At 35.3% G+C, this 11,645-nt stretch overlaps 2 protein-coding genes across 3 annotated transcripts; both read right to left on the reverse strand.

The window, feature by feature from the left end:
- Window positions 1–489: 489 nt before the first annotated feature.
- Window positions 490–5,981, reverse strand: LOC102588327 (glutamate 5-kinase). Of its 2 annotated transcripts, none has more exons than XM_006344192.2 (12): window positions 5,824–5,981; window positions 4,532–4,762; window positions 4,253–4,350; window positions 3,762–3,804; window positions 3,137–3,198; window positions 2,951–3,007; window positions 1,852–1,887; window positions 1,697–1,774; window positions 1,216–1,282; window positions 1,035–1,097; window positions 849–952; window positions 490–753 (listed from the first exon to the last, which is right to left on the reverse strand). In XM_006344192.2, the coding sequence occupies exons 1-12, from the start codon at window positions 5,870–5,872 to the stop codon at window positions 658–660; spliced, it is 984 nt and encodes a 327-aa protein (XP_006344254.1). In that variant the 5' UTR covers window positions 5,873–5,981; the 3' UTR covers window positions 490–657. The 2 variants fall into 2 exon arrangements, with proteins under 2 accessions (XP_006344254.1, XP_015162793.1); XM_015307307.1 differs by having other exon boundaries at window positions 4,532–4,767; window positions 5,824–5,980.
- A 3,149-nt stretch (window positions 5,982–9,130) lies between these two features.
- Window positions 9,131–10,742, reverse strand: LOC102588658 (uncharacterized). Its single transcript, XM_006344193.2, has one exon. It carries the CDS (start codon window positions 10,437–10,439, stop codon window positions 9,408–9,410), a length of 1,032 nt encoding a protein of 343 aa, XP_006344255.1. The 5' UTR covers window positions 10,440–10,742; the 3' UTR covers window positions 9,131–9,407.
- Window positions 10,743–11,645: the final 903 nt, after the last annotated feature.

An 11,645-nucleotide genomic window follows, 5' to 3' on the forward strand; every position in this document is an offset into this window, starting at 1 on the left:
TGCATCTACATATGGTTAACCTCTTTTTTCTTAAGTAGATAGTATGTCAAATCTCCTCGTTCGATACGTTTAGGGGTCATTTGGTAGAGTATATTAGAAATAATAATGCATGCATTAACTTTCTGTATTAGTAGTATCTTGTATCTTGTTTGATACGTCTTTGCATTAGTTATACGCTCTAGTGTATTAATAGTGCAAAAATTATGCAATGTATGCTATTTTTAATACATCAAATTAAATAATTCATAAGAAATAATCTTTGCATAATTAATGCAAGCACAACTAAAACGTTACAAAAGAAATATCATGTTTTCCATCAAGCAACATGAGATGCATTAATAGAAGTGTTAATTCGATCAATATCACCAATAGTTTTGTTGAGGGAGTTGCACCTTACAACACATTTAATCAAGTCAAAATATTGCCTCCTTAAATCAAAACAACTACTATTAATCAACAAATTAATAGTACAGTTCAGAAAATCTGAGAAATGAATAGTACAGTTCAGAAAATCTGAGAAATGAAAAGGAAAATGATGAATAGAGAGACCACAAGGGAGGGGATTGCACGTTATAAAACGAAAACTTGCTGTTTGGGAATGTCTGTCTTCAAATGATTTGAACCCTCGTATTCAGCACAAGCAATCTATGATTTAGCTCAGCTCATGTAACGAATGGCTGTTCCGAGCCAGTCATCAGGTATGCCACCCTTCAAGAATCCACTAAGGGCTTTCACTGAATGGTCTGTTCCTGCCTGCATCAATTCAAATAAATAATGAACTAGTTGGGATGAGTTATATTTGTTTCTCATCCTAAGCTCCTGCTTTCATTCCCATGAAAACATATTACCTTAGTTATGTAGACATCAATCCCAAGCTTCGCAATCATGGCAGCTTCTGTTATTTTTGTTACCATCCCACCAGTTGTATCATGTGCAGCTACCGTGAATTCAACTGTTGATAAAAGATTCAGGAATACCAAGTAAATAAATTGCTCTGCGATAGTACAATGCAAGTTAAGTTGTATTATACTGACCAGGCTTGCTTGTATCTTCTAGTTTAGGTTTCACTACCGACCAGCTTCCATCTTCACGTACAGCTGCAACAAGTAAACATCGTCCCGATATGATGCAGCTAGCTTATCATAAGTGCTTTATGGAAAAAATAACATATTCAAAACAATAAAACCAACTCTAGGGCTAAAATTGAGCATTTACCTATTTCCCGGATAAGTACAGCGCCAGGTTCTACTGGTGGACGATCATATACACCAAGAACATCTGTCTTCGCTCAAGATGTATAGGATAACATTTATAGAACACAATCTCATGTTGTTCAAAGATAATATGATCAGTAACAGTTATCATGTGTTGGGCCAAGTTAGGGGGTTCTGCATTCATTTTGATTTTTGTGCATGACTCGAAAGGACCTAGATGCAAATATGTTGTACTGAGATGGACCTAGAAGTAGAATCTATAGCGTCTTTTTTTCAATATGCAAATAGATTGCAGTTAAGGCAATGTTTCCAAAAACAATGTAAATGGACCTTCACATGCTACACTGGGATGATGCCTTATAAATTTACAGAGATATTTTGGAGTAACTAATTAGAAATTGTATTTGTTGAAATTCTTATTTGCAAATGTCCAGCATGAACAGTATCAAAATGCATGCTCTACCTAACGATGTGTTGGATACAAGAAAAACAACAAACTCTGGCTTTAGTTCAGCTGCTAAATGACGTATTATCATGTCTCCACTCAGAATAGTGCACTCCTGAACAAGTGAAAGAATTTAGTACATGATCAGTGATCATCACCAAGTTAATGTTCAATTATACTTGAAAAACAGACCTGTAATGTATCCAGAACTGCATCTCCATGCAGAACCTGGAATGCAAATGAACTCGTGTTACAACATTCTAAGTCACAAAATTAGAAAATCGAAGCAATTGCAATAACAAAGTTGCCAAATTAGAAAGTAATAATACATTTCACTGATCTAATATCTGATATCTTATGAAAGAAAGTTTCCTAAAAGTTCTATTATGACCCTAGGCTGCTTCACATGTTATCCTAAGGGTTTTGGGTTCAATATTCCGGTTCTTTTATAAGGTAATAGAGCTAATCTTAGGTAAAAGCATTTTCTATGTAAATCTGTTCTCACAACTGTTTTCTTTCTACTTCTAGTCCAATTGTACATTGTTTTTACCTAATCTGTCGCTTAGAACTTTGCTCAGTGAGCCACTAGCTCTACTCTAAGATCTTTTCTCAACTCGTGAACCCAGTTTCTATTCTTCGATCTTCCAGATCCCTTCATCGTGAGCCTAATCTCTTTGCTCTACTCACTCTTCAACCTACAAGCCACCTTTAAACTCATGTATATATAAGAAGTTGAAAATGAAAGAAAGCACAATATACATACTACTCAAAGCACAAAATTCTTGATCAACATGTCAAAGGGATTAAGATAGTGTGATTCATCATTACCAACAACACTCCCCCAAAGAATCATCGAAAATTACAAACTAGAAAGTGCTTTGAGTAGTAGAACTTTTTACCTATTCGCCAAGTTCTTCTATTGGATTTTTGAGCCTTTGGTGTCTATGTCAAAAACCATATAATATTGAGACTTTGCACTATCTATAATTTTCTTCTAGATATTTGAACGTCAAACTTATAAATACACATCATATAGTGCTAACAACTAGCACCTCCTTGACATGAAAAGCCTAAACATCATGAACAACCTACCTACACAATGCACAATCTTGATGACATGCTTGCCTAATAAAATGGACGGGAAGATATCAGGGGAAAGGTAAGAATATGGTCTGAAAGAGTGTTTCACATGAAAAAACTAAACTGATAATTAATTGTGTTGCCAAGAAGATATTTCTCTGTGCGAGAAAGTATGAGAGTTTTGCGCTAAGACCAAAGAGTTCAAACTTACAGGTATAAAACCAGCATCAATAGCTTTAATGACCATGGAAATGTCAGCCTCCGTCATCTGCAAAAGCACAAGTTGCCAAATTTCAAACAATTTCACAGCAAGGAACAATTTTGTTCTCTCTCGAAAGAGCTTAAATTATAGCAATATATCCATTTAATGAAAATGATCTTCATTTCGCCTTCTAACATTTCTTTGACATGTTGACCAACCACATGAGAATGGAGACATTCCGATGGAAGGAATACCCTCTGCAACAACAAAAACCATTTCTTAGGAATCCACTGATAAGAGAGACATAAAGTTGTAAGCAAGTACACCCTTCAAGGTGAAAATATGCATCTATAATGAATAATTAACAAGCCTTATACGTGAAGAGCTGTCAATTGTTTGCTGGTTGACTGGATGGACAGCTATCAAGTACTATGGATATCAGCAATTTGTGTTGATTAATGAGGATGTTAGCTTCTTAAAGAGTGACGTGGGAACTTAAAAGAGGATACCAAATCAATTTAGGCCCTTGTAACATCTTCCGCAGAGCAACATTGCCCCTCCAATCTGATATAAAAATTGCCTATGGCCTTCACAGTGTCTATTCAAATCCTATTTCTTGTCATGCCATAAAGCAGTTTGGCCATTAGAGAGATTCTCAGGACTTACACATCCAAATCCATTTCACTTCCCACCCTGCCCACAGTGAGATCCAATGGAGCGAAGATGCGATTATGGCACCAGTTACATTTAATCACAATAAGATTTATTTCTAGACAATCTTAAGAGGCCTGTGGCATGGAAATGAAACTGTTATGAGTACCTCTTGCTAGGGATCTCACGATTTCAAGATTGAGGGATGTGACCTGCAATAAAGAAAATGTAAATTCTGTCATATCAGCTGAGAGTCAAAGAGAAACATAAAAAAGGGGATCATCGCATAGAGACGAAGAAGTCTAGCAAATAATTAGGTTATCACTTAATTTGTGTAGTAAACATTAAACACGTCATTCCCTGAACACTCTAAATAGACATCTCTCAGGAGTGTAGTGAATAAGGTTAAGCAGATAAGCTATTAAGCATGGAACTTTAGCCTGCATAAGATGCTGGAAATATGTCCAAAACAAAGAGGAGAAGAAAGACGCATGAATGAATATTTCACTGGATTCAGCAACGCCACTGCTAGTCGTAAGTTACAAGCAGAAGGTAGAAAAGGAGTAGAGACAAAATATCAGCTACATAATAGAGTTGAAATATGTGTCAGGTGGAACAAAGATATTGCTTGAAAACGGAAAGGTTCGGGTTGGATCTTACTGAAATTCTTGTTGCAACAAAACCAGCCTTGACAAGAGGCCGACTTAGTCCACCCTTGTGAACCCCTGACTTGCTAGCTTGAAAGTGTCCAAAGGAACCTGACAGCAATGATAACAAATGTCAAAAGCGTACGAGTTTACTCGAAACTAAAATCCAAAATGTCCTTCTAGAGAACCAAAGGTCGATTTATGTTTATTCATTTCATAATTCAAAGAACTTTGCTATGGCTAATGAACCTTACAAATCCTGCTAATGACTAAACACACAATTAATATCAACCTGCTCCATGAACAACAATAAAACTTTCTGAATCCGCAACTGGTTGATCACAGAGATCATTAATGAAAGTTGGAACTTCAGACTGTCCCGACCTTTTACTCCAATCCATTCCAATAACATTTGCAGAAGTAGACTCCGGAACAAATGCTTGACGAATCTGCGATGAAACTTCCTTAAGATTCTCCTCATCTATAGTCTCCAATTTATTTTTACACGTGATGGCTGCACCTCCTGAACTAAAATGTAAACAAATAATGCATCCAAAATCTCCAAAGTAAAAAAAGAAAAAGGGACATACACTTTGTACAGTGTTAAGAGTAACCTAAAATAGTTAAATACAGACTCAAAAGAAAGCATCAAGCAACATATTTTTATTTCTAGTTTCTCCTATAGGTAATGTCAATCAATCAATCAACTAACATGTTATGCTACTATCCGTTGTTTCTGGTATTTTCTATTGTCCCTTGTACTTTCATTACGCCTTTTTCTAAACTGATTATGTCTTTGAGCCGAGGGTCTATCAGAAACAGTCTTTCTACCTCAGTGAGGTAGAAATAAGGTCTGTGCATACTCTACCCTCCCCAGACCCCACTCGATATATTGTTGTTGTAGGTAAAATCAATCAATTAGCATGTTCTGCTACAATCTATTGCTTTTGTTATTTTCTAGTGTCGCTTGTACTTCCATTACTAAATTGATTATGCCTTTAGCCAAGGGTCTATCAAAAACAACCTTTCTACCTCATACTCTACCCTCGCCAGACCCCACTCGATATATTATTGTTGTAGGTAAAATCAATCAATTAGCATGTTCTGCGACAATCTGTTGTTTTTGTTATTTTCTAGTGTCGCTTGTACTTTCATTACATCGTTTTCTAAATTGATTATGCCTTGAGCCAAGGATCTATCAGAAACAGTTTAGTCTCTCTTTCTAAGTGAGGTAAAAGTAAGTTCTACGCATACTCTACCCTCCCCAGACCCAACTCAGACTACACTGGGTATGTTGTTGTTGTAGGTAAATCAATCAATCAATCAACTACGCATCGATCCTAAACTAGTTGAGCTCATCTACACATATCCTCTGTTCAAGTCAAAGGATTCATCTAGCTTGACTATAACCCTGTTCTACAGGTAAATTTATCACAAAATTAGTGCCAATTGAATCGTAGCACAACGTTTTCTACTCATAAAGTAGCAAACAAATGCTCAATTTGAGATTATTTTAGTCAATCAAATATACATATATCAAATCAAATCAAATGTAGACAAATAAACTGAAAAGGGATAGTTCACCGAGTTTGACGATACAACGGAGACGTTTAGATGTTTTCTTCTGCTCCATTTTTGGTGAATGCTGCTGCTGCTGCTTTGTTCAATTCACTCTAAAAGGTAGCTGAAAATAGAAGCATAAATGACATACTCGAAATGACATAATAGAATCTTAATTTAAGAGTTAGATTTGTAATGTCACGACGTTATTTTAAATTATATTCCTTCGGATATCAATTTATCTGATAGCTTCCGGATTTTGAGATTCAAATAAGTCTACCTTGAATCATAATTTTTTTTATGTCTTTTTAAATATTTTAAATTGTTAATTATTGTGACTTATAATACTTTTTACGTAGTTTACAAATATATAAAATTCATTTAAAAAAATTTAAAGATTCTATACGCAAATTCTCGATTAAACTTAAATTGTTTGACTCTTAAAAAACAAAAAATATCACATAAATTTGGAGTATTTAATAAAGTCTTTTGAAAACTATTTTTTAGTTTGATCCGATTCTGCTTTCGCTATTGAGAATTTGTTTTTGATAAGAATAATAACTTTTGTGGCTAAATTTTTTAAATTGTTTTTTTTTTTGAAGTATTATTTTTGTCAAAACCATTTTTAAAAGAAATTTTGTCAAGATTAGAGTAGTATTTGTGTTTGTCTAAGATTCTACAAGTGATTTTGAAAAAAAACACGCACACTAATTTTAGCTTCTGAAAAATAATTTATGTTACAACTCAAAAATACTAGTAGTAATTTTTTTTCCCCATAAGAGTGTGCTTTTGCTTATTTGGACAAACATATCATAACATTTTCATGTAATTTCTGAAGGAGTACTATGTAAAGGTGGGTACAATGTTCTAAAAAGTGTGGCCCCACATTTATTTTTCAATATTGAAGTTTGATTAGTCTGAATCTGCATTGTGTAGGATTTCATTCGGAAGATATTTTCATATGCAAAACTCGAATTGGAGACCTCACTGAAATCTGTTCAACCATATAAATTCTAACAAAACATTTAAAGATATATTTCTTAATTGTAGTAATATAAAAAAAGTTGTAATTTTTTTGTATATTTTTAAAATATTTAAATATTATTTTTTAAATATCAAAATCTTAAAATTAGTTAAATTAATTCTCAAAAAGTAAAATATGACAATTATTTGAGGCGAAGAAAGTACTATTAATTAACATTTTAATTTGCTGTATAATGGATAAAAGAGTCAATTTGAATTATATGTGGAGTTGTTTGGAATCCTAAGGTAAAAGGATTTGTTTTCATTTCTAAGATGGGGATTTAATTTTCCTCCTATTTTATTTTTATTTGATTTTGTATAAATTAACTCTTGAAGAATTTTTTTTTTTACATATCTATAATGGTCCAATGGAAAGCTGAAAGAAAAGAGAGTTTCAATCTTTTGATACATACAAACATGCTACTTGAATTCGACTCTGTGAAATCTTGTTTGAGTGAGAGAACAAACAATAGATAAACAATGGCAGAGCCAGAACTTCGACTAAGGATGTCAAAATACAAAGAAGTAAAATCACGTAGAAGTCAAGGAGTGTCAATATGTAATATATATATACATAAAAAAATATTTTTACTCTAGCTACACAATGTAATTTTCTGATGAAGGGGTGTCGATCGATACCCCTCAACTACATGTGGCTCCGCCACTGCAGATAAAGAGTTGTAGCTAGGTTCTATAGAAATTGGAATAAGAGATTGCCGGTCACGTGGAAGGTCTTCGGGAACTTTTTGAATTGCCAATTGAGAGAAATGACTACTCCTATAGAAAATTTATCTTCAAATATTTGTTTGGCTATGAAATTTGATTAGATTTTCAAGATCCATTATTCAAATATTTTCAAGTTCTCGAAAATTGATTTGCCAGTTTCTGGAACTTCTACTTACAAAACTTCAAATATTTTTCAAGTAAAATGAATGTCCAAACACAACTTCAAAAACTCAAATTGCCCATTCGGAGGTAAGCGCTCCTTACGAAGATTGTTTGATATGCCAATTGAGAGAAATTGGTACTCCTATAGAAAATTTATCTTCAAATATTTGTTTGACTATGAAATTTGATCAGATTTTCAAGATCCCATTATTCAAATATTTTCAAGTTCTCGAAAACTGATTTGCCTGTTTCTGGGACTTCTACTTACAAAACTTCAAGTATTTCCCATGTAAAATGAATGACCAAACACAACTTCAAAAACTCAAATTACCCATTTGGAGGGAAGCGCTTAGAGATAACAAAACTTACTCCAAGTATGAAAAGATTGTACAATAGCAATCAGGTTGTTGACAGTATAATACAAGGATGAAGTAGAATTGGATTTCTTCATGATTTTGCAATTCAGTTCTGGAAAACAAGATGTGTACCATCTCTGTGACTAACCGAGACTCGAAAGCATACAGTAGGGGGATTTCCTCCTACGAGAGATGACAATCGATAGTTCTAAGAAACTCACCTCGACATGATGACAAAGAACTTATTTGCAAATGATGATGATTGCTCTCTTGATACCAAAATTCACAGGCAGATGAAGTGGAAACTCAAGACATTTAAAAATGTAACTCAAGATGAGTACAAGACTCGAGATCACTCTACGTTCCAATCAACAAACAGATAGGAAAATCGTAAAATGCAACAAACAGATTCTCCAGTCAAAAATGGGAGCGAACACTAAGAGCATGATGAACATAGTTTCTCAACTTGCATTTGTGATGCACCTCATATTTCAACTGAGAACAAATAATTTGCTAAACGCACCTCTATTACTGCTAAAGCAAACAATGAACATTATGCCTGAGCTAAAAATGCAGTACAAAGGAAAACAAGAAGTCTGTTTTCAGCTAGCTCATTCAAACAAGGCATATTTTTATTTCATGATAGCTCACAACTCCTTACCGTACTTTCACCCCACTGTTCTGCAGACAAATTCAAAATCGGAAGTATGCCAATATCTCAGAGAAGCAACTAAATTATAGAAGTGCCAATACCAATTCCCAGCTTAAGTTTTCTCATTTACCAATTAGTAAGTGACAAATGATATCTAGTATCTGAACGGAACTGGCTAACCAGACGAAAATGCAGTTCTCTTAAGCAAACTTCTTTAGGTCATAACTCATATCAGGAATACAGTTAAAACCACACAGTATTTCTTACAAGGAGAGAACTTACAATGTTTAAACATAACAAATACATCACGGATCTTCTAGCATGGAAGAAACATGCTATGTTTTCTCGAGGTAATAAAGATACTAACCCAATTATAAGAGTACGTCATGGAGCATTAACTGAAGACGAGCCATTTGGATATAGTAATCAAACTAACATTTCATTGAGGAAATGATACAAGTAGTTTTTACAGTACCTACACAATATGTAGAAGCTAGAAAAGAGATCTAAGCGTCTAAATCGCGACCTGCTTCAACAAACTTATTACATATAGAGATGCATAGTACATATTGTAAAGCATCTTCACATGATTTCTTAACTACTATGGAACTGGATACATGATTAAAACCATAATTTCTACAAAATACAAAGTAAAAACTGCATCTTGAACCCACTGACCTTACACTGTTTCAACTTTGAACAACACAAACAACATGAGGAACCTTCTCATTGTCAAAAGGCAAGTAGACATACTCGCGAGCAAACTCCTCCGCGATATCCAATGCTAGCTCCCCGTGCAATGCCTTGCAATACATATACAACACGACACTCGCTGCAATATTCTGAAGCATCAAGAGAGTAGCAAAACCCGAACTCACCACCATCTGCAATATCACCCCAAAGCTTGTCCACCCACCACTAGCAGCTCCTACACTCACCAAAAAACTAGAACAACCACCCACTAACAATCCAATCAGAACCCCGAAAAATAGCAACACCGATAACGCTACCCATCTCATCCCCTTCACCAAATAAGCACTTCTTTGCAATGCTTCGTAACCCCATTTCGATTCCACAACTACAATCACATAAGCTAATGACCAATTAACATGCAGCCACATAACAACCAATACAACCACTACACCTACAAAAACACCCAAACCCATTAAGTAATTCGAATCGTAACCCACTTCAAACCCCAGAAACTGCACACCCTGTACCACAATCACCGCCAATAGCCCAAACAGTAGAACAACTAAAGCATAAATGACACGCGAAACGATAAGGGTGGCAACTAGAGGCAAGAAAGAGTACAAAACAGACTTCATAGACGAAACAAGCTTGACGGGTCTTCCATAAAATCCATGGAAAGTACTGTAGCTGATTGTAGCCAACGCCAAAAGGGACAGAACAGCAGCCAAAAGGGTGTACGCAAGGAGAAGAAGAAGGGACTGGGGATCCGGTTGGGTCAGATTCCGAATCGGGTCATATGGGTCAGTGGAGGTGAAGGAGAAGGAAAGGTGAGATGGGTGTGTGTGAAAAAGGTTGGAATCGGAGTGAAAGAGAGCGGTTTGAAGAGTAGGATAGATGATGAGGGAAAACGAGAGAGGCAAAAGGAAGGAAACTGAAAGGGCTAAGAAATGGCGTGAGTGAGCATTGATTATACGCTTTGATTGGGAAAGTACTCCCCAGAGATTAAGGGTATGTGGATAACCAGACATTGAAGATGATGATGAAGAATTGAACAAGGAAACCAAAGAGATGATGAGAAAAACTGGTCTCTGTTTTTGTGATTTGGGTTTTTTTTCTTCCCCTTTTCTTGAATTTTGCAGGATTGATGTTAAGGAGAGAAGAGTGAAGAAGGAGACAAGTGGCAATAAGGTTCAATATTTTCCTCAATTCACTAGAAAATTGGTCTTTAGTCTTATCCCATAGGATTCAAGGAAAGACAAGAAAATTGAATTATGAGATGTTTTTTAAGTCTCAAAATTAATATTGGTGACATGTTTGATCAATCCAAAATTAAGAAATGTTTTAGAGTGAGTTAGAGTCTCACGTTAACTTGAGAATGGATAAGTGAGTTGCTATATAGACTTGATCAACTCTCCACTTATAAGCTAACTTTTGGGTAGAGTTACAGTCCGATACCCAAAGTTGCACAAGACTTGTGTAGTGCATTCTACCCAAAAATTGCGCATAGAATATGTTGGGCTATTGCCCATGTTCCAGCCAAAGGCCCATGGCCTAATCCTACTTGAAAAAGGATTGGAATTATTCTCTTTATTTGGTTTCCAATTCTATTAGGAAAAGGATTGGAATAGTAATCCTATTTGGAGTTGGTTTTGGCTTTGTAAGGAAAAGCACAACTCTATAAATAGAGGATGGTCTTAAGAGAATAATTCAGATTGCTCATTAGTATTGTCTTTGAAAGACATTAGGACATAAGAGAGGTTTCTTGAGAGAGCTTTCAACAAGAGAGAAAAGAGAAGAAAAAAGGGTTCTTTTGCTATAGTATTTTATTCCGACCAGCAACCTTCAGATCGTGTTTCCCGATTAACTAACCGTTGGATCGGGCTGAAATTTGTACTGAGTGTTCCTGACATCTTGGTGGTTGATTTGAACGGTGGAGATCGGATTCAGAAGTCAGCAAGATCCTGTTTTAGGTCCCGAACAGAAGCTGAGTTTGGGTGGTGTTTCTTTCTATTTATCTTTTGTTGGTGTAGCTATTGTTTGTTCTCTTTTGGCACTTGTTGTGTAGCCATTAGAAGAATAATTGTAACTCTCTTATTGTTATAGTGAAGCAATTCGGATCTTGTCGATCCCGTGGTGGTTACCTTCGTTTTGAAGGATTTTTCCACGTTAAACTTGGTGTTCTTTATTTTAGATTTTCGTTTTCATCTTTTCGTCACAACAAGTGGTATCAGAGC

The sequence above is a fragment of the Solanum tuberosum genome, unplaced genomic scaffold, assembly GCF_000226075.1.
Source record: "Solanum tuberosum cultivar DM 1-3 516 R44 unplaced genomic scaffold, SolTub_3.0 scf00051, whole genome shotgun sequence".
Taxonomy (NCBI): Eukaryota; Viridiplantae; Streptophyta; class Magnoliopsida; order Solanales; family Solanaceae; genus Solanum; species Solanum tuberosum.

Bases quoted from the DNA above. Each gene is read 5' to 3' on its own strand.
- LOC102588327 (XM_006344192.2), bottom strand. From the start codon at position 5,872: ATGGAGCAGAAGAAAACATCTAAACGTCTCCGTTGTATCGTCAAACTC. The intron at 1,888-2,950 runs GTAAGTTTGAAC...TTTGCATTCCAG, and splicing joins TTGATGCTGGTTTTATACCT to GTTCTGCATGGAGATGCAGT. The intron at 953-1,034 runs GTCAGTATAATA...TTTTATCAACAG, and splicing joins AGAAGATACAAGCAAGCCTG to TTGAATTCACGGTAGCTGCA.
- LOC102588658 (XM_006344193.2), bottom strand. From the start codon at position 10,439: ATGTCTGGTTATCCACATACCCTTAATCTCTGGGGAGTACTTTCCCAA.